General features: G+C 60.0%; 3 protein-coding genes and 1 pseudogene across 18 annotated transcripts in view; 2 read left to right on the top strand and 2 right to left on the bottom strand.

Moving 5' to 3' along the window:
- Positions 1 to 394: 394 nt before the first annotated feature.
- Positions 395 to 6,173, top strand: LOC105471991 (ectonucleoside triphosphate diphosphohydrolase 8). Its single transcript, XM_011724920.3, has 10 exons — positions 395 to 490; positions 2,027 to 2,172; positions 2,248 to 2,365; positions 2,946 to 3,096; positions 3,227 to 3,386; positions 3,504 to 3,734; positions 4,088 to 4,351; positions 4,540 to 4,650; positions 5,043 to 5,177; positions 5,263 to 6,173. The coding sequence occupies exons 2-10, from the start codon at positions 2,047 to 2,049 to the stop codon at positions 5,452 to 5,454; spliced, it is 1,488 nt and encodes a 495-aa protein (XP_011723222.2). The 5' UTR covers positions 395 to 490; positions 2,027 to 2,046; the 3' UTR covers positions 5,455 to 6,173.
- An 84-nt stretch (positions 6,174 to 6,257) lies between these two features.
- On the bottom strand, positions 6,258 to 24,138 carry LOC105471988 (NADPH oxidase activator 1). 8 transcript variants are annotated; one of them, XM_071078689.1, is made up of 16 exons: positions 23,829 to 23,951; positions 21,105 to 21,316; positions 20,398 to 20,577; positions 14,212 to 14,294; positions 12,475 to 12,583; positions 11,602 to 11,736; positions 11,235 to 11,342; positions 9,820 to 9,879; positions 9,580 to 9,605; positions 9,340 to 9,445; positions 7,623 to 7,668; positions 7,438 to 7,496; positions 7,100 to 7,254; positions 6,815 to 6,929; positions 6,594 to 6,708; positions 6,258 to 6,439 (listed from the first exon to the last, which is right to left on the bottom strand). In XM_071078689.1, the coding sequence occupies exons 4-16, from the start codon at positions 14,259 to 14,261 to the stop codon at positions 6,303 to 6,305; spliced, it is 1,221 nt and encodes a 406-aa protein (XP_070934790.1). In that variant the 5' UTR covers positions 14,262 to 14,294; positions 20,398 to 20,577; positions 21,105 to 21,316; positions 23,829 to 23,951; the 3' UTR covers positions 6,258 to 6,302. The 8 variants fall into 8 exon arrangements, with proteins under 8 accessions (XP_070934790.1, XP_070934792.1, XP_070934789.1 ...); XM_071078691.1 differs by lacking the exons at positions 21,105 to 21,316; positions 23,829 to 23,951 and adding an exon at positions 24,022 to 24,138; XM_071078688.1 differs by lacking the exon at positions 21,105 to 21,316 and having other exon boundaries at positions 23,829 to 23,964.
- The window catches only part of LOC105471989 (exonuclease 3'-5' domain containing 3), a 108,419-nt gene continuing 98,728 nt past the window's right edge, over positions 17,606 to 27,296 (top strand). For 7 of the 9 annotated variants that reach the window (XR_011612928.1, XR_011612927.1, XM_071078676.1 and 4 more), the window contains exon 1: positions 17,606 to 17,748. The gene's annotated coding sequence lies outside the window, so the exon portion shown is untranslated. Of the gene's footprint in view, positions 17,835 to 27,296 lie in introns of all 9 variants that reach the window. The other 2 variants (XM_071078670.1, XM_071078671.1) reach the window with 2 other exon arrangements.
- On the bottom strand, positions 19,892 to 19,986 carry LOC112424958 (small nucleolar RNA U13; annotated as a pseudogene).

Here is a 27,296-nt window from a genome sequence, read left to right as displayed (position 1 = left end):
CGCCTCCGCCCCCGCCCGGGGCCGGACCTTCGGGGTCACCTGACTCCGACCTGCCCGGGCCGGGCGGCGCGGGGGGCAAAGTCCGGGCCGGGGCCCTGAGCGCGGCTGCAGGCGGTGCGGGGCGGGGTCCCGGAGTCCTGCCCCTCGCAGCTCCAGGCTTCTGCTCAGCTTCCCTCTCCTGCCTCCCACCCCGCGGCGGCGGGGCGACCCTGGGCGCCGGGACGGACTCGCGGGTGGGGGATGCGGGGAGACCCTGGGCGGCGGACCCGAGGGTGGAGGGGGCGGGGCGACCTCGGGCGCTGACCTCAGTCTGCGGGCCCTGGAGCCAGGTGCACAGCGCATCGCTGGAGGGTGTCACCGCCCCGCCCCTCCCACCCCAGCTGTCCTGGACCCAGGGGCAGGGAGAGGCTGGACGCCGGGTGCGCCGGACACAGACACGCCTGAGCACAGCTTCCTTCTTGCTGCTCAGGGAAGTGGACAGCCAGCCCAGGTGAGGGGCCAAGGGGCTGTCCTGGGGGTCTGCCCTGGTCTGGGGGGCTGTCCTGGTCTGGGGGGCTGCCCTGGTCTGGGGGGCTGTCCTGGTCTTGGGGACTGTTCTGTCTTAGGGGGTGTCCTGGTCTGGGGGGCTGCCCTGGTCTGGGGGGCTGCCCTGGTCTGGGGGGCTGACCTGGTCTGGGGGACTGTTCTGTCTGCGGGGGTGTCCTGGTCTGGGGGACTGTCCTCATCTAGGGGGCTGTTCTGATCTGGGGGGCTGTTCTGGTCTGGGGGGTTTTTTGAGTGTGGGGGAGGTTGCCCCATCCTCTTTGCCTTCCTGGAGGCTCAGGTCTGGGGGTCTCAGGTGGCTACATCAGAATGTGGAGTCCCTGTGTTCCTGGCCCCTGTCACCTGTTTGTCCCTAGGAGGTGGCCTGTGGCCTGGGTGCCAGTTGGGGACACAGGCTGGGCCCTGTCTGGACTGGACCGGCCACTTGTCCTCTCTGGGCCTTTGTCATCTATCCTCCTTAAAATGGGCTTGTATCCCCCCGACATACAGAATTGCATGAGGACCCCACAGCATGTCCCACTTTCCATGTGCCCAGGAGCCCGAGGTCAGGACCAGGGCAGCACCCACGCCTGCCACTCCGTGTGGGTGCAACATGTCCCGGGGGAACACGACAGGACACAGTCACGTGGGGCTCGGGTGCCAGGACCTTGGTGGCAGTTTCTGGCTTTGACCACTCCTTTGGGCAGTGGTACCTGTGTGAAGTGGGGCTATATGTGGCACAGGATAGGCCTGGGGTAGTTTGAGAGCTGAGATGCCTTGCTGGGCATCCAGGCAGAGGAGGAGGTGGACACCTGGGCCACAGGGCTAGAGAAGCCCAGGCCCCTCAGGTGGCATTCCTGGGTCCACCTCCCTCCCAGGGGCCATCTGGCGCCAGTTAAGAAGGTGCAGAGTCAGATTAGAGAAGCCTAGAGCTGGATTTCCAGAGAAACCGATGTCGTTAAGAAGCCTCACTTCTTCCTAGGATGACTGGCCTCACCCTGGGTTCACCCGCCACCCCTTGGCAACAGTCCCCAGGCAGCCCCCTCAGGGCTCCAGAGAGAAACCTCACCCTGGGAGAGCCTGGGGTGGGGGCTGCAGAGAGGAGGCAGAGCCCTGGGCCCCCAGTGCAGGCTGGAGCTGCCCCTGGGGAGGCTGGCACGGGACAGGCAGGACCAAAGGGTGGGGACACAGGGTGACCCCATCACATGGTGAGGGCAGCTCCGCCAGTCCCATCCAAGGGGATCCGAGGGGGCTACTTGGATCCTGCTGAGGCCATGTCCCCCGATGAGGCCCCTGCTGTCCCCCCACCCCCTCCCACAGGGCCCTCTGATGCCCGTGGCACCCCCGGCAGGTGTGGCTCCCAGGGAGTGGTCCTTGGCCACGGGAGGCTGTCTGAGCCCCGGGGATGCCTCTAAGGCCAGTGGCTCTCCAGGGGTCCATCTCCAGGGAGATGGGGGCGGGGACACCGAGTGCAGCCTGGGTGCCCACGGCCGTCCCCCCACAGGAACCAGGACCACCTGAGCCATGGGGCTGTCCCGGAAGGAGCAGGTCTTCTTGGCCATACTGGGGGCCTCGGGGGTCTCGGGCCTCACTGCACTCATTCTCCTCCTGGTGGAGGCCACCAGCGTGCTCCTGCCCACGGACATCAAGGTGCGTCCCCGCCGGCAGGGGAGGCCGGGCGTGGTCCACAGGTATTGCCTCCCACTTATCCCACTGTCTCCCCAGTTTGGCATCGTGTTTGATGCGGGCTCCTCCCACACGTCCCTCTTCCTGTATCAGTGGCCGGCGGACAAGGAGAATGGCACTGGTGTGGTCAGCCAGGCCCTGGCCTGCCAGGTGGAAGGTTAGTGGGCAGTTTTGCAGCCCGGTGCTGGGATCTGCCTGTTGTTGCCTGGCTGGGATTTCCCAGATGCACGGAAAGGGTCTGGAGAGGTTCAGTGACGGCCGAGGTCCCAGTGAGCAGTCAGATTCTCATGGCCTGGCCTGGGTCTGCCCAGCGTCTGCTGCGTTCGGCCCTGACCCTCTCTGGCCCCTGGTGCTCCCCAACCTGGCACCATGTGGTGCTGGTGGCCGAAGCTGGTAGCCACAGGGGTCCTGCACTCCAGGATCTTGAGAGGGGAAAACAGGAGGCCCCAAATTTGTTTCCTGTGGGCTCTGGTAACAAATTACCACAAGTTGGGGACTTAAAACAATAGCACCTTATTTCTCAGCATTCTAGAAGTCTGAAAACAAGGTCTGGACAGGGCCGCACCCTCCAGAGGCTCCGGGTTAGGGTCCTTCCTGCTTCCTCTAGCCTGAGCGCTCCACGCAGCCCTTGGCTGGTGGCCACACCGGGGGTCAGGAGGTGGCCACGTCTTTGGGAGCTGCCTTTCAGCCCAGCCAGCCTGTGGGGTCTGGAGCTCTGTCCCCGGCTGCTGTTCCAGGGCCTGGAATCTCCTCCTACACTTCTGACCCTGCACAGGCTGGTGAGAGCCTGCGGGGCTGCCTGGAGGAGGCGCTGGTGCTGATCCCAGAGGCCCAGCATCGGAAAACACCCATGTTCCTGGGGGCCACGGCTGGCATGAGGTTGCTCAGGTGAGGCGGGCATGGCCTTGGCACCCACAGGGCATGGCTGCAGAAACCATGGTCTCAACCAGCGTGGCAGGCAGGGTGGGGCCGGGCCCAGGCTTCCAGCCAGCTCCAGTCCCTGGTCCTCTGTGCCCAGGCAGAAGAACAGCTCTCAGGCCCGGGACATCTTCGCAGCAGTCACCCAGGTCCTGGGCCGGTCTCCCGTGGACTTTTGGGGTGCCGAGCTCCTGGCGGGGCAGGATGAAGGTGCCTTTGGTTGGATCACTGTCAACTACGGCTTGGGGACGCTGGTCAAGGTGCGACAGGCAGCCCGAGGGCGGGGGCTGGTCTGCGAGGGGCCGGTGTCTGGGGCTGGCTGACCAGGGCGGGGTCCGGGTGGCTGCTCCGAGCTGAGTGGCCCCTTCTGTGCCCAGTACTCCTTCACTGGAGAATGGATCCAGCCTCCGGAGGAGACGCTGGTGGGCGCCCTGGACATGGGGGGAGCCTCCACCCAGATCACCTTCGTGCCTGGGGGCCCTATCTTGGACAAGAGCACCCGGGCCGATTTTCGCCTCTATGGCTCCAACTACAGCGTCTACACTCACAGCTACCTCTGCTTCGGGCGGGACCAGATGCTGAGCAGGCTCCTTGTGGGTCTGGTGCAGGTCAGCGGGCCCTGGGGAGGGTGCACGGGGCTGTGGGAACAGGGCTATGGGCGCGGGGCTGGCATGGGTCATCGGGCCATCGGGAGGGCGCCCAGGGCTATGGGCGCGGGGCTGGCGTGGGTCATCCAGCCATCGGGAGGGCGCCCAGGGCTATGGGCGCGGGGCTGGCGTGGGTCATCCAGCCATCGGGAGGGCGCCCAGGGCTATGGGCGCGGGGCTGGCGTGGGTCATCCGGCCCCGGGGAGGGTGCCCAGGGCTATGGGCGCGGGGCTGGCGTGGGTCATCCGGCCCCGGGGAGGGCGCCCAGGGCTGCGGGTGTGGGGCTGGTGCTCAGGCCTTCCTGCCCTCTGCAGAGCCGCCCGGCTGCCCTGATCCGTCACCCATGCTACCTCAGCGGCTACCAGACCACACTGGCCCTGGCCCCACTGTACGAGTCACCCTGTGTCCACACCACACCCCCCCCGAGCCTCCCCCAGAACCTCACAGTTGAAGGGACAGGCAACCCTGGGGCCTGCGTCTCAGCCATCCGGGAACTTTTCAACTTCTCCAGCTGCCAGGGCCGGGAGGACTGTGCCTTCGACGGCATCTACCAGCCCCCGCTGCAGGGCAAGTTCTACGTGAGCTCCCACGCCGCCCCCCGCCCCAAAGGGGTCCCGGCTTCCTTGTGGGGCCCCAGGTGCCTGTCTGACTGCAGCAGGCCCAGGAGGGGCCCAGGCTGGCTCTTGGAGGCTCTGGGAGCCCGGGTGGGGTGGTGATCTGACCCAGCGTAGCCACAGCGAAGCACAGCCGCCTCCTTCTCGCCCAGGCCTTCTCCAACTTCTACTACACCTTCCACTTCCTGAACCTCACCTCCGGGCAGCCCCTGAGCACGGTCAACGCCACCATCTGGGAGTTTTGCCAGAGGCCCTGGAAACTGGTGGGTGGGCGCCGGTTTCCCCGGCTGCAGTGAGGGTCCCTGAGGGGGCAGGGCTGCCCCGTGCAGGATGCTGGCGCCTCATTCTGGGCATCGCGGCGGGCAGTGCGGCAGGCAGGGCCAGGGGAGGCACGGGCAGAGAACAGCTCTAGGCCGTGCCGCTCCAGGTAGGAGGCTGTGACCGCAGCTGCAGCTGGGCCCAGCCTCTGGCCCGCCAAGAGGGGGCTGCAGCCCGCACCATTTAACCGGTCAGCGGGGCCAGGGAGGGGCTCTCGACCACTGCCCAGCACCCTCTTGTTGTCTGGGTGTCAGGTTGGCCAGGGCAGATGGGGCAGTCCCCCCATGACTGAGGATCGGGGGGTCCTCACCTGGTACCTTGGCCTCCTGGGCCCCAGGTGGAGGCCAGCTACCCTGGGCAGGACCGCTGGCTGCGAGACTACTGTGCCTCAGGCCTGTACATCCTTACCCTCCTGCATGAGGGCTACAGGTTCAGCGAGGAGACCTGGCCCAGCCTCGAGTTCCGAAAGCAGGTCAGGTGACTGCCTCCCTGGGCGCGGGCGGGTCGTGGCCCTGGGGTAGCTGCCCCGCAGCCCTGAGCAGCCGTGTGTCCTGCAGGCGGGAGGTGTGGACATTGGCTGGACACTGGGCTACATGCTGAACCTGACCGGGATGATCCCAGCCGACGCACCGGCTCAGTTGTGGGCAGTGAGCTACGGCGTCTGGGTGGCCAAAGTGGTGTTCATGGTGCTGACCCTGGTGGCGGTGGTGGGGGCTGCCTTGGTCCAGCTCTTCTGGTTGCAAGACTAGTGGGAGGCGGAGGTGGGCCCCCACAGAGCCCACAGGTAGCTGTGTCCCGGATGCTGGAGCCTTCCTGAGCCCTGAGCACTGTGGGACCTTGCTTTTTTTTTTTTTTTTTTTTTTTTTTTGAGACGGAGTCTCGCTCTGTCGCCCAGGCTGGAGTGCAGTGGCGCGATCTCGGCTTACTGCAAGCTCCGCCTCCCGGGTTCACGCCATTCTCCTGCCTCAGCCTCCCGAGTAGCTGGGACCATAGGCGCCCGCCACCTCGCCCGGCTAAATTTTTTTTTGTATTTTTAGTAGAGACGGGGTTTCACCGTGGTCTCGATCTCCTGACCTTGTGATCCGCCCGCCTCGGCCTCCCAAAGTGCTGGGATTACAGGCGTGAGCCACCGCGCCCGGCAGTGGGACCTTGCTCTGTGGCTCTGCCCAAGGTCAGGTGACAGCCACCTCCAGGGCACCCTCGGGGCGGTGCTGTCCGCAGAGGCCGCGTGACCTCCCCTCCCGGCGTCCCTGGACCCCGCCCCTCCCACACTGGGCTTCCAGGGCCCTTGGTGCCTTTCTGCACACAGGCCGCCAGGACTCATGGTGTCTCCAAGCTGTGTGACTGCAGGGCCACCTACTGCCTGCAAAGGGGGCAAGACCACAGAGGCATAGGGTCCTGCTCCTGACAGGGCCTCAGGAAGGGTAGAGAGGGGCAGAGGGGAGGGAGCTGCCTTGCCTGGACCCCCGCTCTGCCTGATGCTGCAGGAGTCCAGACCCGGGGGCTTCTCCTGGGCCAGCCCAGCCTCCCACACCCGCTTGGAGGGTTACACCACAGTGAGCATGGTTTTTATTAAAACATCATGTACACAGCATTGCTAGGGCTGATCTCCCTGCTGGGATCGGGGCAGGCAGCCGGGGGCTCCTGACATCCGAGGGCCGGCGGGGACCACGAAGCACTTGGGGAAGATGCCGATGCGGCCGTCACAGTGGCCCTCCAGCCATGCCTCGTCCACTGCAAGGGGGACGTTGGGCTCTGCAGGGCGCTACCCAGACATGGCACCCAGACGCCTCTGGGTGACACGTCTGCTCACGGCACAGGCCAAGCTGTAAGCCCCCCACACCCCGGGCATCCCGGTGCTGCCTGGGAAGGGCCATGCCCACCCTACCTTCACACAGGACGTCCACCGTGTCCCCCTGTCGGAAACCCAGGTCCTCTGGCCCCTGGGCTGAGTAGCCGTACTGGGCCACCACCTGGTAGAGGACTGGCCGGCCCCCAGCTCCCTGTGGCAGGAGAGTGGGCTGCAGGTCGGGCCGGGCACTGGGAGGAGGGTCCTCCACCACCCCTCAGGGTGCCCCTGCCTCTGCCCCTGCCCTGCCCTCGGCTCACCCTGCACTGCAGCTGCAGCCCCCTGGGGCCAGCAGCCGCATCCAGCCAGGCCCTCTGCAGCGACTCCTCCTCGGGGATGGGGACCCACTGCCTGTCCTCACCTGGGGCTTGGTAACTGCAAAGAGGTTCCTCAGAGGGGGCCTCCAGGGTGGGGCCTGCGGGGAGGACGGTGACCTCTGCCACCCCCTCTTCCAGCAGCTGCCTCAGTCGGGGCGGTGCCCAGCGCAGAGTCCACCCCCACCCCCGCCCAGCTCCGCCGCAGCCCGCAGGGGCTTTCTGGCCCACCTGAGTTGCCCAAGCTGGGCCTGGTGAGGGAGGGCCTGGCCCAGCAGTGCCCGCAGGCTGGACGAGTCGGCTCCTCTTCTCGCCCTCAGGGCCACGGTGAAGGTGCACTGCACGGTGACAGTCACCAGGGGCTCAGAGCCCCCCGCACCTGCTCCCTGCGGCCAGGCAGGAGGGGGAGGGATGGCCACTGAGGCCCTGGGTTTGGTCAGGGCCGTCTCTAGCCCGAGGGGTGTGGGCAGAGACTGGGCAGGTGAGGGGGGCTTGCAAGCCTTGATTCTGAGGGATGGGGTTTGGCCTCCCTCAGGTGACTGACAGGTGAAGGGTCCGGAGCCTCTTACCCCAGCACCCGCGGGGTCCTCACAGGGGTCGGGGCCAGGCGCCCCCGTTGCTGGCGGTCCTGCAGGACAGATCAAGGACTGACACAGCCACTCCCACCAAAGTGGGCCCTGTGGGTGGAGCCGGCAGCTGTGCGCCAGCAGCTTCCTCCCTCACCCGGGGACCCCACTGCTGAGGACCCCCATACCTGGGGGGAGAGGAGCCTGTTTGCCAACTTGCTCCACCTGGGGCCTCTGCAAGAGAAGCACAGGCTGGGTGGGCCGGGGTGGTCAGGTGCCGGAGGCCAGTACCGTCCTAGCAGAACCCACGGCAAGGGTGTGGCCTGTGTGCCCGGCCAGCGCCCAGCAGGTAGCCTGCCCACAGTCAGCTGCCTTAGGATGGGGCTGGGTCCCTGCAGGCCTAGAGGCTGCCTGTCACCAGGAGGGAGCACCACGTCCCCCCAGGCCCACCGAGGTGGCAGCTCAAGGTGGGTGGGCTCCCCAGTGACCCCAGGAAGCTGAGGACCCAGTCCCTGGCCCCCGGCCTCTGTGTGGGCTGGACGTTAACCGTGTGCCCTGAGTTGGGCACCAAGGAGGGGACGAGTTCACTGCCTGCAAGTCACAAAGTCACAGCCTGGCGCTGGCTGGACCCTGAGGGTCAGGTGGTGGTGGTGGTGGTCGTGTTTGAGATGGAATCTCGCTGTCGCCCAGGCTGGAGTGCCGTGGCGCGATCTCAGCTCACTGCAAGCTTCGCCTCCTGGATTCACGCCATTCTCCTGCCTCAGCCTCCTGAGTAGCTGGGACTACAGGCTCCCACCACCACGCCCAGCTAATTTTTTGTATTTTTAGTAGAGACGGGGTTTCCCCGTGTTAGCCAGGCTGGTCTCGATCTCCTGACCTCGTGATCGCCCGCTTCAGCCTCCCAAAGTGCTGGGATTACAGCGTGAGCCACCGCACCTGGCCTTTTCTTTCCTTTTTTTTTGAGATAGGGTCTTGCTCTGTCGCCCAGGCTGGAGTGGAGTGGCACTGTCATGGCTCACTGCAGCCTCCACCTCCCAGGCTCAAGCGATCCTCCCACCTCAGCCTCCCACAGTGTTGGGATTACAGACATGAGCCAGTGTGCCCGGCCTCAGTTGTAACTTACTAGATTTATCAGATGGTTGAAGTTGCCTTAGGTTAGGAAGGATGAGGGCTTAAACGCCCATCGTGGGAACTGGGTGAATGGTTCCAGACCCAGAGGGAATTGAATGAAGCAGAGCTTGGAGGGCGCCCTTGCCTCTAGGATGCCACAGTTAAACTGGAAGTGGGCATCCATAAAGAGAGAGTGCCAGGGCTGCTTCCTGACCACATCCTCAGATGCGCCCAGCGTGAAATGGAGGTGCCTTCTCTGGGCCTCCTGGAGTCCTGCAGCAGAGCCCCCGCCCACGGCTGCCACCCTGGGAGCAGCTGGGTTCCTGCCTTCCTCCGCCTCTCCCTAGGTGCCAGGGGCGTCTGGGAGGACTGGGGAGATGGAGTCACTGCTGGGCCCCCATGTGGGGGCGGGAGCCTCGGGGCCCCTCCAGAGCTGTCCTGCCTCCTGCCTGTCCCCAGCTGGATCACTCCTGGTCACTCCCACCCCAGTGGGAGGGGAGGGGCCATGGCCAGCCTGAGGTGGTCCTGGGGGCTGAGGGCCTGCAGGGCTACCTGGATGTCTCCACTGGACACCACCTCTCTCCTGCCCTGATGGTCGGCACCCTCTCGCCTTGGGCACAGCCAGGCACTCTCCCATCTGGCTGGGCTGGGCCAGGACCGTGGGTGAGCCTGGCCCCATCTACCCCGCAGTGAGCTGCTCCCTCCACCCTCGTGTTGGTTTCACTGTGGTCCCCGGTCCGCAGAGGCAGCAGAAGCACCAACCCCCAGCAGGGGAAGAGGCCCAGGCCCACGAACCTGCTCCTGGTAGGCGGTCGACGTGCAGCGGTCAGCACCGACCTCCGTCTCTGCATCGAGAGGGCCCTGGTGGGTGCCAGCTCTTGGGGAGTCCATGACTGGGGACCTGGGAAGAGGAGGGAGGCTCTCAGGCCCGGCCCATCTGAGTGCCCTCCTGTGCCCGGCCCGAATGGCCCCGTGGGGAGGGCCTCTGCCCGCAGGAAAGGGACATGCTCGCAGGGCCCAGCCGGCCCCTCCTACCTGGCATCGAGGTTCGCTCCCAGTCCCTGTGGATACAAAGCAACAGCCTCGCTCTGGTAAAGGGTCGGGGGCTGAACTTTGAAGAGTGGCCTCCCCAGGTCTCACACAGGGACGGGACGGCCGCCCCACACTCCCGTCAGAGGAACTTTGCGGCCCCAGGAGGGCTCCAAGCTTGTGCAGGGTTTTCTTTCCCACAAAGCTGGGTGAGGCCAGGCGGGGCCTGAGGGGCCGCAAACCCACCTGTGGCTGCTGAGGGCGGACACCCCACCGCTGGTCATCGGGGATGGCAGAGGCCACCACCTGGCGGGGACAGTGGGGGCTCCGGGTCAGGGACCAGTGGCCCGGCGGGCTCTGCTCCCTGCAGCCCGCCCCACCGCACCCCGCAGCTCTAAGTCCCCGGGGGCTGGGCAACAGCTGCCCACGCCCGGCCCTCGTCTGCCACCATGGAGGGAAATGTCTGATGGAAGGAAACATCTGCTGCAATATTAACTTACTTTTAGCACAACTTTTTTTTTTTTTTTTTGAGATGGAGTCTCGCTCTGTCGCCCAGGCTGGAGTGCAGTGGCCGGATCTCAGCTCACTGCAAGCTCCACCTCCCGGGTTCACGCCATTCTCCTGCCTCAGCCTCCCGAGTAGCTGGGACTACAGGCGCCCGCCACCTCGCCCGGCATTTTTTTGTATTTTTTAGTAGAGACGGGGTTTCACCGTGTTAGCCAGGATGGTCTCGATCTCCTGACCTCGTGATCCACCCGTCTCGGCCTCCCAAAGTGCTAGGATTACAGGCGTGAGCCACTGCGCCTGGCCTTTAGCACAACTTTAAAAACATTTTTGTTTCTTATAAACAGCCCTCTACTGTGATATGCGGACTCTAAGTTGATGCACTAACACAGCTCAGAGCCCGGTTTCGCCCCCCTAAGGCCTCCCGCGCTGGGCAGCTGCACTGGGCCACACAGGGGTTGGCCCCCCACCACCCCAGCAGTGCAGGTAACCGAGGGGGCGTGGTCAGTCAGGGGGCGTGGTCAGTCGATGGGGGCGTGGTCACTCAGGGGCATGGCCAGCCAAGGGTGACCCAGTCTTCGCCCACCAGGAGTTCTTCTCCACGTTTCACTCCCAGCCTTTGGGGGTGAGCAGCTCCCTATTCCTGTGACCTTAGGGGTGCTGCCTGACCCTGACCCAAGTATGGGCGTAACGTGGCCCAGACCGTCGGACTGCAGCCCCCGCCCCCGCAATACCTTGCTATCTGTGGCAGGCACACAGGGACCCCCTCTGGGACCTCGCTATCTGTGGCACGGACACAGGGAGACACAAAGGCACGAAGGGACGCAGAGAGACGCAGGGACTCCGGGAGGCTGCAAGGCTGTGGCTGTGGCCGTGGCCCAGGCTGGGGGCGGGGGGGGCACCCGCAGGTTCCTTGTTGGGAGAGCTGGAGCCCCCTCCTATGCAGCTGGCTCTAGTGGGCTCTGCCTCCAAGGTGACAGCCCCATTTGGGGCACTGGCCCCCTGCCCTGGGCGCCAGTTTGAAGATGGCTGTGGGCCCACTCTCTACCCTCCTGGCCTTTACGGTGGCCTGGACTGCACACACCCCCTTCCCTGGGAACACAGTTCGAGGGCTCAGCACCGGCTGCAATGCCCCAGGACACCGCCCCCATCTTTACCTTGGCCTTGCCCAGGAAATCCACGGGCTCCAGGTGCTCCAGATGCCGCCGGTGGGGCCGGAAGACCTCGCCCCTGGGAACCTGCCGTGGCGGCAGCGAGCCCCGTCTCTGGAGGGGGTGGGCATCCAGCAGATGCAGATGGGGTGACCAACCAGGCCTGCAGCTGCAGAGCCCCTGCACCTTGGAGCAGCAGGGGCCACTTGGGCCCCCCACCCCCTTCCCACAGGCCACAGGAAGCCCCCACCTGGCACTCGAAACTGGGCACTAGGGCCATCTCCCTCCAGAAGCTTCTTCATCTCGTGAAATTGGTCTTGAGGGGCTGTGGTAGGCACCAGCCCAAAACCATGACCGGGTTGGCACTCCTCACCTGCAGTTGGTCTAGGGCTGAGTCCAGGCCATTCAGGGACCCCTCCGGCCACTTCGACATGGCCTCCCTTAGGCTGCCGGCCGCCTCTGTCCAGAGCCCCAGCTGGCACTGTGCCGACGCCACATTGTATAGCACCTGGGAGTGGGGCCAAGGTGATGGCAGGGCCTGATCCCCCACCCAGACTCTCCCCGGTTCCCCCACCCAGCTCCTCCCTCAATCCTCCCACCCAGTCCCTCCCCCAGTACCCCCACCCAGCTCCTCCCGAATCCCCCCCACTGGACTCCTCTCCCAATCCTCCCACCTGGCCCCTCCCCTGGTCCCCCCACCCAGCCCCTCCCCCAGTTCCCCTACCCGGCTCCTCCCCTGCACCATTCTGTGTCTTGGGCTGGAGGCCCCCACCTGACTTTAACCCTGGCTGCAGACCCACACTGGGGGGCTTTCCCTTCCAACTTTCCGTCCTAAGACAATGCTATTCCCAGAAGGCTTCAGGGTGGTGCGTTACCGGGGTCTGGTGGGGGGACCCTCTCAGTGCCCCTCCCTTGGTGCCAACACGTTCCAGGCAGCCAGGAAAGGGCTGGGGGCACAGTGGAGGGTGGGCACAACCCTCTGCCTGCTCCCTGCCCACCCAGCGGCCTTTCGCCTCTGCCCTCCTCCTGGGTGGAGCCACCCCTGGTGGCCTGAGACAGCACAAAATGGTCCCTCCACCTCCACTGCCACCAGAACCTCCTGCGGGTCAAGGAGTGGCCAGGGGATTCCATGGCACCAAGAGCTTCGGGCAGAGGCGCTCCCCAGTCCACAGGGCCCTCCTGTGACGGCACCGCTGCCCATGGACACCCCACAGCCAGCAGCAGAGTGAGCCCTGCCCGGCCTCACCTCCCAGGCTTGCAGCTTGAACCGCAGGCCCAGCTGGGTGTAGTCGATGGCAGGGTGGCCCCTCAGCTGTGCCAGGGCCAGCCGGAAGTCAGACAGAGCCTCCTGGAACCTGTGGGCAGCCGGGGTCCCCTCAGTGGCGCAGGGCGGAGACGGGGCTGGGGCCGAGCAGTTTTCACATCCAGCCCCGCTCCAGCGCCCCCCAACACCTGGTTCCAAGGAGACCTGAAGGAGGGCAGTGCGGTGCCTGTCTCCACACTCAGGTCTGGGTACGTGGGCCAGGGGTCCATGCACATGTATGCTGAGTGGGTGTGGGGGTCACCGTGTGCTGGGGCTCCAGCATTTTCCCAGGTCAGACTGAGCTTCCTGGACCCCTGCCTGCCCCCAAGCCTCTCTTCTGAACTGTGCAGAGCGCCCTGGTTATTTCCCTCCCTCTTCGCAGGCCCCCCCACCCCAAGGGGGCAACCTCTCCAAACTCTGAGCCTCCTTCCAAGCCTTGCTGGAGCTCCCCAGTGCCTGCCGGAAACGCTTCTCCTTCTGGCGGGCTTCCCGTGCCCATTTGAAGGAGAGGCTGCCCCCAGAGGGGTCTGGGTGGTCATCCAGAAAGGCAGAGTCCCACAGCCATCATCCCGAATGCTGGCTCCTCAGTCAAGGAAGAGAGATGGCTTTTTCGTTCATCTGCGTTTCTGAAAGGCAAAATAGCTCGAGATCCTGGCTCTCTGGGCGACTGCATACGTGGTGGACCCTGAAGCCTTTGATGGATCTTGTTAGAAGACGGGTTGTTCGTCTTGGTGTTTTGATGACCAGCGATAAAACCAGGTGCACACAATTACCATCCAGAGTCTACGCACGTACGTCTTCCCCCTTCTGACCTAGCTCCTCACGAGCACTGTCATCTGCTCGTAGCTGTCACACCCGTGAGCCTGTCACTAGAGTGCATGAATTTGTGCTTGAAAAAATATGTATGTTGGCAGGGTGCGGTGGCTCATGCCTGTAATCCCAGCACTTTGGGAGGCCGAGGCGGGCGGATTACGAGGTCAGGAGATCGAGACCATCCTGGCTAACACGGTGAAACCCCGTCTCTACTAAAAAAATACAAAAAATTAGCCGGGCGAGGTGGTGCCTGCCTGTAATCCCAGCTACCCGGGAGGCTGAGGCAGGAGAATCGCTTGAACCCAGGAGGCGGAGCTTACAGTGAGCCGAGATCCCGCCACTGCACTCCAGCCTGGGCGACAGAGTGAGACTCTGCCTCAAAATAATTTTTAAAAAGTAAATAAATATCTTTTACAGAATTTTATTTTTTCTAGAATTATACTTTTTGGGATTTTAGACTTCAGGGGTTTTGACATTCAGGACTGCAAGGCTCTCGGGACTGTGATCCACTTCCCCACAGAGCTTGCCCTCCTGGGATGGGGCCTTTGAGCATCAGGCAGAGAGGCCGAGGCAGGGCCTGGCCTGCAGTCCCAATGGTCTCCCTTCCCTCATTCCTCCTTTAGGAAGGGACATGGTGCAGAGGGCCCAGGTGAGCAGTGAGGACCCGACCACCTGTGTTCAAGGGTGGTGGTCAGCAGAGGTGAGGGCCACAGTCTCTGCCCAGGTTTCCCTGGAGCCAGGAACCACGGAGGAGGGAGTGGGCAAGAGGAGGGAGCAGGTGGAGACGGAGGAGGGGGGAGTGCAGGAGTGGACTCTGCAGGGAGACAAAGGGCCGTCAGAGAAGGAACAAGGCACCCCTGTACTCACCTCGCCAGCTGGAAGTTGGCCACTCCTCGCTGGAAGAAGCCAACCGCCATGCAGGTGTCCTTGGTCACGGCTTGGTCAAATGCCTGGGGACAAAAATGCCCATGGGATGCCAAGGTCCGTAACCTGGTCACACAGCATCACAGATACGGTGTGATCGGTGCCAGGGCCACAGAATCCCATCGGCCCCTCCTGCTCCTGTCCAGGGACCTTTGGAGGCTCCTGCCTGGGCAGGGCTGTTACCACTCAGGCCGCCACAGCCCACCCAACCCCAACCCGTCCGGGGTGCAAAGCCCACTGAGGTGCTGCTAAAACCGATTTGTTTACCATGAGCACAAGGACAGAGGCTGGAAAAAAGTGTTCCAGTGTGTTAATAATAGTTACCTCAGGGGGTGGGGTTATACGAGACTTTTGTCTTTTTTTTTTTTTTTTTTTTTCTTTTGAGACGGAGTCTTGCTCTGTCGCCCAGGCTGGAGTACAGTGGCCGGATCTCAGCTCACTGCAAGCTCCGCCTCCCGGGTTCACGCCATTCTCCTGCCTCAGCCTCCCGAGTAGCTGGGACTACAGGCGCCCACCACCTCGCCCGGCTAGTTTTTTTGTATTTTTTTAGTAGAGACGGGGTTTCACCGTGTTAGCCAGGATGGTCTCGATCTCCCGACCTCGTGATCCGCCCGTCTCGGCCTCCCAAAGTGCTGGGATTACAGGCTTGAGCCACCGCGCCCGGCCAGAGACTTTTGTCTTTTAAAAATCTTTTTTTTTTTTTTTTTTTGAGACAGGGTCTTGCTCTGTCACCCAGGCTGGAGTGCAGTGGCTCGATCTCGGCTCACGGCTGCCTCCACCTCTGGGTTCAAGAGATTCTCGAACTCCTGACCTCAGGCGACCTTGGCTGTCACAATACTGGAGATGAGATAACACAGCCCAGATCCCAGAGTCACCAGTTAAAGACCTGCATTACAGGCCGGGCATGTTAGCCCACACCTGTAATCCTAGCACTTTGGGAGGCCGAGGCAGGCGGATCACGAGGTCAGGAGTTCGAGACCAGCCTGGCCAACATGGTGAAACCCTGTCTCTACCAAAAATACAAAAATGAGCTGGGCATGGCGGTACGCGCTTGTAGTCCCAGCTATTCGAGAGGCTGAGGCAGCAGACTCGCTTAAACCAGGGAGGCGGATGTTGCAATGAGTCGAGATCATGCCACTGCACTCCAGCCTGTAAGACAGAGCAAGATTCCGTCTCAAAACATAAAATAAAAATCCTTTTTGGATAGTTCATGCAAATGACTAGAAATCTACTAGAATCAGAAAGAACAACACACATGTCCTCATGGGTTTATCTGTGTGTAAAGCACAGCTCTTCCTTAAACCAGACTCAGAAAGACATAGAATGTTCTGAACAGGGACTGTGGCCATCAGTTAAGTGTGTGTGACAGGAAGGGTGCTATGGTCTCTCTTTCACAAATCTGGCTGAGCGGGGTCTTGTCGCTGAACCGAGTTCACACAGGTGTGAAGTGTGGCGGCTGAGCACAGGCACGCAGCCCTGATGTGGGGTGGCTGCTCAGGGCCAGCAGAACCCACTTATCTTCCCCAAAAGTCACGCAAGGCTCCTACCAAGAGACAGCAGTTCCAGCAACACCTGCACCCTGGCCTGCCCCTCAGATGATCGGTTTTATGAATCACAGCTGTTCCATCCTCTTTCCTAAGTTCCTATATTCCTAATACCATATGCTGTGATTAGTTGTATTGACTTTCACCGTGTCCTGTCTCTGTAGTGAAACCAGGCATGTGAGCACGGGGTGACTGGGTTAGCCCCGAACATAGGATTTGTTGCTGAACCACCTGGTGTCTAATGATTACATTCCCTTTCTTGGATAACATTTTTAAATGAAATCATTGTGGGTAGGGCAACGTGGCTCACGTTTGTAATCCCACCAACTTCGGGAGGCCGAGGAGGGTAGATCACCTGAGGTCAGGAGTTCAAGACCAGCCTCACCAACATGGTGAAACCCGTCTCTACTAAAAATACAAAATCAGCCGGGCAGGGTGGTGGGCGCCTGTAATCCCAGCTCCTCGGGAGGCTGAGGCAGAATTGCTTGAACTCCAGAGGCAGAGGTTGCAGTGAGCCGAGATGGCACCACTGCACTCGAGTCAGCCTGGGCGACAGAACAAGACTCCATCTTTGAAACAAACAAAAAAATGAAATCATTGTGGAGGTGACTGTAAATTTGTATGCAGCTTTAAGACACAAGAGAGGGGGGGTCTCATGCACTTTGCCCTGTCTCCTCCAAAGGGGATATTTTGTGAGTCAGGGGCGTGGAGACCCTCTCACAGAGCAAATTTCCCTCTCCTTTTCATCGCTGCTGTCACCAAGCCTTCAATAACGGTGGGCACCTGCCTGCTTCTGCAGGGTGCTTGGGACTGAGCGTGGGGGCAGCGCTGGTGTTTGGAATGCGCAGGTACAGGCCGCCTCAGAACGGGGGCGGGCGCAGGAAGGGCAGCGGACTCCGTGCAGGGCCTTGGCCGCTGCACCCGGGCACCCTGGACTCCTGGCTGTTTCGGGGAGTGGGCTGGGTTCAGCCCTCCTGGCTGAGGGCTCAGAGGAGGAGACTGACCTGGTCTCCTGGCCATGACCACAGGTGCAACGCTTTCCCCTTGGTGCAGGGCGGCCCCTCGGGCCTGACCCAACCCAGCAGCTTCCCCCTTCCCGGTGTGAGTCACCCTCGGGCCCGGGCCTCTGCCAGTAACCGCCGCGCCCCCCAGCCCGGCCTCGCTCAGCTCAGGTGCGGCCCCCACTGCTCGGCTCCCACCTGCAGGGGCGTTCGCTGGGTCGGGGGCGGCAGGGCGACCCCGTAACCGTCGGGGAGGGGCGCAGAGCCCTCCCCAGGGGCTCGAGGCGGAGGCATCGTCCGCACCGGCCTCCCCACGCCCCGCTCACCCGCAGCGCGGCCTCGGCGTCCCCGGCCAGCAGGTGCACGCAGCCCGCGTTGAAACACAGCCTGGCAGGCGGCGCCGGGACGCCCGAGAACAGGTGCAAGGCGCGGGCCCAGTCCCCGCGATCTACGGCCTGCGCGCCCAGGTGCCAGGCGCGCACCAGGTCCCCCAGAGAGGCCATGGCGGCCCGTGGCGGCTGGAGGAGGAGCTGGGATCCCACGGAGGGTCCGGGACCGGGTCCGGGTCCGGGTCCAGGAGGCGGCGCGGGGCTGCGGGGCCTGGGAGGCGGGCAGAGGAGCGGCAGCCGCGCGCCAGGTGCAACCCCGCTGCCCCACGGCGCCCCCTGGCGGCAGGCGCCCGCTCCTCCCCGATAGGGCCCCGCCCCGCCCCGCCCGGGACCTCCTGACCACGCCCCCGCCGGAGACGACCACGCCCACCTCCCGTTCAGGCCCCGCCCCGCCCGGACTTCCGCCTGGAGCTTTGTGCGCCCGGCTTCCCAGCCCCTCCCGCGTTGGCCTCGGTGCGCCGGATAAAGCCCTCCGGGCCAGCCGCTGCGGTAGGGCCAAGGTTCCGCGCCGGGCGTGGACGGTGTGGGGCGGCCCCGGCCCTGCAGGTGAGCGACCCCGGGCCGCGCGGACCAGGTGGGCGGCCTGGGCGCGGAGGGCAGAGCGGGGCCGGGCCCAGTGCGCGCGTCCTGAGGTGAGGGCCGCAGCTAAGAGTGAGCCGGGGGCGGGCCGCCGGCTCTCCCGGGGTGGGGAAACTGAGGCCCCGATGGGGCGGGGAAAGCGCGTTCTCCTGCAGGGCCCCGCTCCGGAGGCCGCCGGGCAGCCGGACTCCGCGGGACGCTGAGCCGATCCCGCCGCCCTGTCCCGCGGGGCCTGCCCTCCTCCGCGCCTTCCGAGCGCGGACGTCACGGGACCCGGAGGCCCTTCGCTCCGTCGCCGAGGAGGCGGCGCTCCCGGTGGGACGCGCGCCCAGCCCTGCCCTCCCCGGGAGAAGGGACGGGCGCCTCCCTGCAGGGGCCCTGGCTTCCTGCCCACCGGCGCTGAGTCCTGTATTAGTTGTGAACCTAAACTAATGAAAAGGGTCAGAATGTGGTGCCCGGTGGGTTTATTCAGGCACAGAGGTCGAGGGCGGCCTGGGTCACCAGGTGCACCGGAGAACAAGACAGAGGCTCAGGTTTTTAAAGAAAAGAGAGCCCGTGGTAGAGCAGGTGGTTTGGAGCTCACTGGCTTGTAGAAATGGCATTGGTTCGCGATTGGCCACGGCTGGGTGTTACCAGTGGGAAGTTACTTGGCTCAATGGGTAGTGAGGGACTGAGATTTCATTTGAAATGCTTTCTGGTACTTAACATCAGGCTTTCTGGGCCAGAAGTTTAAAAGGGCTTTGCATTCCTCAGATAAATGATTTTTTTCTTTCTCATTTGCCCCCCTTTTGATCAAAATATTTCTTCTTGAAAGCATTGATTATCAAAATCCGAGGGTCAGAGTGTCCCCTCTTGCTGGGAAGGCTCATTCCCACATAGTCCTGTCCCATTCCAAGCAGGGAAGGAGGAGACATTTCAGGGAGGATTGTTTTTTTTTAAGAACATCACAAACTGAATTGGAATGGCATCACAGGGTGGCAAACATGAGGCCTCAGTGAAGTCATTAACTTATACAGCTGCTATCACCTGTTGAATCATCTCTAGTTTTTAGAAACACCATTAATTTTAGTTTTCTCAGAAGTAACACATAGGACTATAACCAATTTATATGCTAGATGAAAGAAACATACCTATTCCATTAGGGAGACAACTAAAAACATGAAGAAACTAAAATCCATGTTCTTCTTTATTTATTATTTAGCGATGGGGTCTTGCTTTGTAGCCCACGCTGGAGTGCAGAGGCACAATCCCCACTCATAGCAGCCTTGAGCTCTTGGGCTTAAAGGGTCCTCTTGTCTCAGCCTCCCGAGTACCTGGGAATACAGGTGTTTGCCACCAGGACCGGCTAATTTTTAAATTTTTTTGGTGGAGACTAGGTCTTGCCACCTTGCCCAGGCTAGTCTCGAACTCCTGAGCCCAAGCGATCCTCTCATCTGGGCCTCCCAAAGTGCTGGGATTATAGGTGTGAACACTGTACCCAGCCAGGTTCTTCTCCTTTTTTTTTTTTTTTTTTAAGACTGAGTCTTGCTCTGTTGCCCAGGCTGGAGTGCAGTGGCGCGATCTCGGCTCACTGCAAGCTCCGCCTCCCGGGTCCACGCCATTCTCCTGCCTCAGCCTCCCGAGTAGCTGGGACTACAGGCACCCGCCACCTCGCCCGGCTAATTTTTTGTATTTTTAGTAGAGACGGGGTTTCACTGTGGTCTCGATCTCCTGACCTTGTGATCCGCCCGCCTCGGCCTCCCAAAGTGCTGGGATTACAGGCGTGAGCCACCGCGCCCGGCCTAGGTTCTTCTTTAGAGACTTGTAGCCAGAAGATTGTTCAGGATTTAGTCCAGATTATAGGAAAATAAAAAATACAATGGTCAGGGATAGAATCCAGTAATAGGTATGCTATAGTTTTTCTCTGAAACATAATTTTTCTCTACTTCCCCATTTCTACCAAAGATAAATCTTGGTAAGACCAATTTACTTGTAAAATAAATTTTAGGATTATATTTGGCCTGATTATTTGCCTAAAGTACAACAACAGTGGTGACTGGCCATACAGGCTCCTTTTTAAATTGGCTGGAACTTTGCCATAAGGAATTTCAGATTAGACTTTTTTTCCCCATGTCAGACAGGTAATGTGCTGACATCATAACAGGGTTTGAGGGAGACATACCCTACACATGAGGCAATCATCATGCTTATGAACTACAAAAGGGTCAGATTAGACCTTTAAAAGCCACTTGAGGGGTAGGCACGGTGGCTCACGCCTGTAATCCCAGCACTTTGGGAGGCCGAGGTGGCCAGATCACGAGGTCAGGAGATCGAGAGCATCCTGGCTAACACAGTGAAACCCCGTCTCTACTAAAAAAAATACAAAATATTAGCCAGGCGTGGTGGCGGGCGCCTGTCCCAGCTACTCCAGAGGCTGAGGTGGAGAATGGCGAACCCGGGAGGCGGAGCTTGCGGTGAGCCGAGATCTCACCACTGCACTCCAGCCTGGCCCACAGAGCGAGACTCCGTCTCAAAAAAAATAAATAATACCTGTATGAATTAGGGGGTGAATGTCTTCCAGGTCCCAAACTATCTTGAAGTTCTTGGATCTGTCAGAAAGTGGCATTCTTTACTTACCTCAAGGCCAAGAACCTTGTAAGGGAACTATGTAAACAGGGCACCAGTCCAGTCATCCCAAGGGGCTCTTTATTGGCTCTGTAAAGTGCACCTCGATTCCTCAAAGCAGTCTGGTCATATCCGAAAATACGTCATCCCAGTCCAAGCCTTGGTAGAATAACCAGGGTCTCCAATTGTGTCCTGTTACAAGGAAAACAGATTCTTACTGAACTCATGCAAATAACTACATTGCCATAAAATAAGAATACTCATGAATCACTTCCAGATTTTTGAGAAATCAGAGAAAAAGACAAATGTTTCAGTTTTGCTCACAAAAGTGTATGTCACCCAATTGCTATAGCTATAAATAGCTCACTCAAACAGAAAAAGGATTTTGGACTCTGGAAAACAAAATATAAAAAGAGTCAGCTAGGTTTCAACAACAACAAAAAGTCACAAAAAGCATTTCAGATCTCTCTCAGTTCCGTTCTATGTAATTTGCTTTTTTTTGAGACGGAGTCTTGCTCTGTCACCCAGGCTGGAGTGCAGCGGCGCGACCTCAGCTCACTGCAAGCGCCACCTCCTGGGTTCACGCCATTCTCCTGTCTCTGCCTCCCAAGTAGCTGGGACTACAGGCGCCGCCATCACGCCAGACTAATTTTTTGTATTTTTAGTAGAGACGGGGTTTCGCCGTGTTAGCCAGGCCAGGATGGTCTCGATCTCCTGACCTCATGATCCACCTGCTTTGGCCTCCCACAGTGCTTGGATTACAAGCGTGAGCCACCGCGCCCAGCCGCTTCTGTATGATGTTGGGTTAGCAATCCTCATGAAAGCATCGGCTTTTTAATAAGAGTCCTGGACATTTTTACGTGGTCCATTGGTATGATCTCCCAAGTTATCAGAAGTCTGTATACTTGTCAGTGTCCTTTCCATGAAGTTCCTTGAAGAAAATGCACATTTTAGACTGTAGCTTATTTTATTTATTTATTTATTTATTTTGAGACGGAGTCTTGCTCTGTTGCCCAGGCTGGAGTGCAGTGGCACAATCTCGGGGTTACTGCAACCTCTGCCTCCCAGGTTCGAGCAGTTCTCCTGCCTCAGCCTCCCAAGTAGCTGGAATTACAGGCATGTGCCACCATACCCAGCTAATTTTGTATTTTTAATAGAGAGAGAGTTTTACCACGCTGGCCTTGCTGGTTTCGAACTCCTGACCTCAAGTGATCCACCCGCCTCAGCCTCCCTAAGTGTTGGGATTACAGGCGTGAGCCACCATGCCCAGCCTTAAACTGCATTTTGAGAAGAAAGTAAAACAGTAATTTTCTGTGGATAACAAAAGACTTAGAGTAGCCGTGGGTGAAGATGCGATTGACAGGGAATTTGGTTCCTTCTGTGGTTAAAACAATTGAACATATAATCACGACTGATAACATACCAAGACATGTCAGAATTTTTAGGAATCTCATACAATTTTGGAACATATGTTAATAATACATTTATACAAATATAACTCAAACAGCATTCCACATTTGATGCTGCTTCCTGTATGATTTTAACATACCAGATAAGCCTCATACATACATCTCCCTTGGACTTCTCGAGGTTCCTGTTTGTTATGTCCAAGTTAGTTCAGGTCAAAAAACCCTTAATTTTAGGACTTGAAATTTGATTTTGGGCCGGGCGCGGTGGCTCAAGCCTGTAATCCCAGCACTTTGGGAGGCCGAGACGGGCGGATCACGAGGTCAGGAGATCGAGACCATCCTGGCTAACACAGTGAAACCCCTTCTGGTGGATCACGAGGTCAGGAGATCGAGACCATCCTGGCTAACACAGTGAAACCCCTTCTCTACTAAAAATACAAAAAATTAGCCGGGCGAGGTGGTGGGCGCCTGTAGTCCCAGCTACTCAGGAGGCAGGAGAATGGCATGAACCCGGGAGGCGGAGCTTGCAGTGAGCTGAGATCCGGCCACTGCACTCCAGCCAGGGAGACAGAGCGAGACTCCGTCTCAAAAAAAAAAAAAAAAAGAAATTTGATTTTGGGAAGTATGTCAAATATCAAAGGCTTAAAACAATTTCAAAATAGGATCACAGGTCACTGTAAACTAAGCCATTCATTTAATCAAATTGGTAATTCAGAGATTTCCCAAAGCAAAAACCTTTACTATGATAGAGAGGAGACTTAGTTTCCCAAGCAATCGACAGACCTAATAAAGACAGCATGAAGCAAACACAATGTCTCTCCCTTTCCCCTCTTTTTTTTTCCTGTTTACTCAAAAGATAAAAATATTTTACAATCTTATTAATACTACATGAAATGTTGTTCAAAAGAAAAACAAACTCTACTTTTCTTATCCATCCATCTCACATACAGAATTGATTCTCTTATATTTAGTAGTTTCAGTTACATATATTAATTACGGTGTTAACTTAGTGACCCTAATTTTCAGTCAGAAACTTAGGGAGTAATTTTTTTTTTTTTTTTTTTTTTGAGACGGAGTCTCGCTCTGTCGCCCAGGCTGGAGTGCAGTGGCCGGATCTCAGCTCACTGCAAGCTCCGCCTCCCGGGTTCACGCCATTCTCCTGCCTCAGCCTCCCAAGTAGCTGGGACTACAGGCGCCCGCCACCTCGCCGGGCTAGTTTTTTGTATTTTTTAGTAGAGACGGGGTTTCACCGTGTTAGCCAGGATGGTCTCGATCTCCTGACCTCGTGATCCGCCCGTCTCGGCCTCCCAAAGTGCTGGGATTACAGGCTTGAGCCACTGCGCCCGGCCTTAGGGAGTAATTTTGAACTGTATTTGTAGATGAAAACCATTTCATAATGTTTTACAGAGGTACATTTCCTAAATTTTTTTATTAACAGATCTAACTATATTTAGCTTTCCTATACCATATAAAAATAAGATACTAAAGTATATAAGCTTAAACTTATGCTTAGTAATTAATGTTTCAATGTTGTACTTAGAAATGACTCAGACATTTGTTTGTTTGTTTGTTTGTTTGTTTTTTGAGATGGAGTCTCTTGTCGCCCAGGCTGGAGTGCAGTGGCACAGTCTCGGCTCACTGCAACCTTTGCTTCCCGGGTTCAAGCGATTCTCCTGCCTCAGCCTCCCAAGTTAGCTGAGATTACAGGTGGTTGCCACCATGCCTGGCTAATTTTTGTATTTTTAGTAGAGATGGGGTTTCACCATGTTGGCCAGGCTGATCTCGAACTCCTGACCTCAGGTGATCCACCCGCCACGGCCTCCCAGAATAGTGGGATTACAGGTGTGAGCCACTGCGCCCGGCAACAAAAGGAGATTAACAGGAGAAGTGGCATCACCCAGGGCACAGACATCCTGCCAGCCCCGGGGGTCCTCGGCCTCCCAGTGACCCTGTGTCCCCGAGGTTCAGCCATCCCCTCCGTGGTCCCACCCCAGTCCTTGCAGCTCACGCCCTCCTGCCCCGCCAGCCCCTCACCCACGGGCTCCTCAGATCCCCCGGCTCTGTCCTTTCCTCCCCGCCTGACTGCCCGGCCTCCGCTGCAGGCGCCCTGGGCAGGAGACGCCCGCGGCACGGCCTGCGCTTGAAGGAGGCGGGAAGGGCCCAGCCGCGGTGGTGGCCAGTGTGCCCGGGGCGCACACGTGGTGTCGCTGATGTCGCCTGCGCCGACCTCCTGTTCGTTTCATGGCGGAAGCTGCTCCGCCGCGTGGTGGCCGCGCGCCTCCTCCTCCGCTCGGCGGTTCTTTCTCCGTGACCGCCACGCGCGGCGCAGCTGGAGTCGTTTGTGCGCGAGCGTTCGTGCGGACGCGCGTTGCTGGTCCCCGTGGTCTCTGCCCGGGAGGGGAACTGCCAGGGCCCGTGGTCACTGTGTTCGACTTTCCGGGGAACGGGTGGGCTGTGGGGTGTGGCCGCGCCGCCTCCGGCCCCTCGCGCCGTTCGCTCCACGCAGATGCGGTCCGCAGGGGCCTCCATGCCGCGGAACCGGCGGTCGGGTTCGGCCTCACCCGGGGACCCGTCCGGCTCCTCTGCGGGCGCGCTCGCTTCCTGGCAGCCTGGGCGCCGCCGGGGTGTGCTGTGCTCACCGCCCCCAGGTTACCATGTTCACGGCAAACCGTGGGAACTGGCCACCCCCGTGCCTGCGCCCGCCTGAGTCCCCGGCCGTATCCTCTGTCCGAGTCAGACCCGTGTGTCTCCCACCGCCCTGCTGACTTCTTCCCCGGCGTCAGGTGGGCGCGCCTCCCCGGGGACGAAAGCCCTCACCGCGGGCCCGGCTTCGCCCGGGAGCTCGGGCCTCACAAGGGTCGCCCTCCCCTGCCCTCGCCGCCTCCGCCTAGGAGAGCCTAAGGTGGGGTCCCCTTGGTCAGACCCTCCTGTGGAGTTGGGCGTGTTCTGGCCGCGGCTGTCGGGAAACCGGGAGGTGTCGGGGCTTCCTGGCCTCCTGACTTGTGGACGGCGGCACCGTCATCAGCCCCGAGCCCAGCCCGGGGAGGGCCTGCTCCCTTCTGCTCCAGGTGGGAGCGGCTCCTGCCCGGGGCGCCTCCGTGAGCACCCTCGCGAGCTGGCGACAGCCCCAGGCTGGGCTGCAGGACCGACCCTGGGTGTTGGTCCTTGTGTCACGGGCGGTGTAGAACGAGGTCCTGGAACCTGGTGCCGCCTCGGTGTGACCTGGCTGTGTCGCGTCCCCATCCTCCATAGAGGGTGGCTGCCTGGTGTGGTGCAGGATGGTGCTCTGAGCCGTGTGGCGTTTCCCAGCACGTGTTAGGGTCCTGGGTGGAAAGGACTTTGGGGAAGCAGCAGCTGGGCCTCTGAGGGTACGGACGCCTGCCCGGGGATCAGCTGGGCTGGCCGGATGTTTCTGGTGGAGACCTGGGACGTGAGCCGATGGACTGCCGGCGGTCCCTCCTGGACTGTGCAGAAGCTGTGGTGGAATGTGAGCCCGACCTGGGGTGCTGGCCTGATGGGAAGGTGGCAGAGGCTGTGTGACTTGGAGATAGGTCATGAAGGCCCTGAGCCTGCTCCTTTGTCTCTGTGGGTCCCTCGCTCTGGGGACCTTGGGCTGCCGAGGACTGAGTGCAGTGCAGTCCTGGTGGAGCAGCCACCCACCCAGCCACAGAATTCAGTGCCCTGGCCCTGGTGGAGTGGCCACCCAGCCAGCCACCGAATTCAGTGCCCTCGCCCTGGTGGAGTGGCCACCCAGCCAGCCACAGAATTCAGTGCCCTGGCCCTGGTGGAGCAGCCACCTACCCAGCCACAGAATTCAGTGCCCTGGCCCTGGTGGAGTGGCCACCCAGCCAGCCACAGAATTCAGTGCCCTGGCCCTGGTGGAGCAGCCACCTACCCAGCCACAGAATTCAGTGCCCTCGCCCTGGTGGAGTGGCCACCCAGCCAGCCACAGAATTCAGTGCCCTGGCCCTGGTGGAGCAGCCACCTACCCAGCCACCAAATTCAGTGCCCTCGCCCTGGTGGAGTGGCCACCCAGCCAGCCACAGAATTCAGTGCCCTCGCCCTGGTAGAGGGTCCACCCAGCCAGCCACCGCAGAATTCTTGGCCCTCAGGCACTGCCGAAGAGAGCGAAAGCCCGGCCTGTGGGGCCGACGTGTGGCTGGCAGTGGCCGGCGGCATGCAGAGGCCGTGTCACCGTGGGTGAGGCCTGGAGGTGCTAAAGCTAAGATCCCATCCTGGTTTTAACCTTCAAAATATCATTAATGGTTTTTTCTTCTTTCATGAATACAAACCAGGGTGTGTACATTGTGTAGTATTCAGACAATACAAAACAGAGCAAAGCACGGAGGCGCCGTCGGCAGAGTAGCCAGACCCTCACAGGTGCGTCTCCCGGGTTCTGGGAAGGAGCCTTGCAGTGTGCAGCGTGGTTGCCTTAGGGTAACGCAACTTTATACTGCTCTGTGAAACCTTTCCCATGGCATTAAGTATTTTTATAAACATGGTTTTAAAATGCTGTTTATCATTCATCAGATTCTACCTGTGTGATCAGAACTGGGGTCCTTGGGAAAGCCCATCCTTGATGGGGGCCTGTTGGCCCCACCCCGTCTGCAAGGGTGACCCCAACGTGTGCTGCTGGCACCTCCCAGAAAGGATTCCCCAGAGCCCACAGGGCCACCTGGCCCGTCCTCACAGCTGTCCCATGGTACACCTGTGTGTTGTGGGCAGTGAGCTGCGAGGGAGGTGGGGGGCAGAGAGAAGCTTGACTCAGGGCTAAAACCAACACGGTGAACAGGAAAGGTGTCCTTCAAAACCGTAGCCTGGGCAGGAGCAGTGGCTCCTGCCTGTAATCCCAGCACTTTGGGAAGCCAAGGCGGGCGGATCACCTGAGGTCAGGAGTTTGAGACCAGCCTGGCGAACATGGAGAAACCCTGTCTCTACTGAAATTACAAAAATTTAGCCAGGTGTGGTGGTGCATGCCTGTAATCCCAGACACTCAGGAGGCTGAGGCAGGAGAATCGTTTGAACCCAGGAGGCGGAGGTTGCAGTGAGCTGAGATCGCACCACTGTACTCCAACTTGGGCGACAGAGCGAAACTCCATCTCAAAAACAAAAACAACAACAAAAAAACTTGCGACCGGCCAGGCGCAATGGCTCACGCCTGTAATCCCAGCACTTTGGGAGGCCGAGGTGGGCGGATTGCTTGAGGTCAGGAGTTCAAGACCATCCTGGCCAACATGATGAAACCCCATTTCTACTAAAAATACAAAAATTAGCTGGCATGGTGGCACGGGCCTGTAATCTCAGCTACTTGAGAGGCTGAGGCAGGACGGACAATCGGTTGAACCCTGGAGGCGAAGCTTGCAGTGAGCCGAGATCACCCCCCGGCACTCCAGCTTGGGCGACAAAGTGAGACTCCATCTCAGCCTGGGTAACAGAGCGAGACTCCATCTCAAAAAAAAAACAAAACATAAAAAGAAACATACAAACAACCCCTGCTACCTA

Source organism: Macaca nemestrina, chromosome 14 (assembly GCF_043159975.1).
Source record: "Macaca nemestrina isolate mMacNem1 chromosome 14, mMacNem.hap1, whole genome shotgun sequence".
NCBI classification, from domain to species: domain Eukaryota; kingdom Metazoa; phylum Chordata; class Mammalia; order Primates; family Cercopithecidae; genus Macaca; species Macaca nemestrina.
Note: the sequence above shows the minus strand (reverse complement) of the source record. Positions and strands in the feature narration are given on the sequence as shown.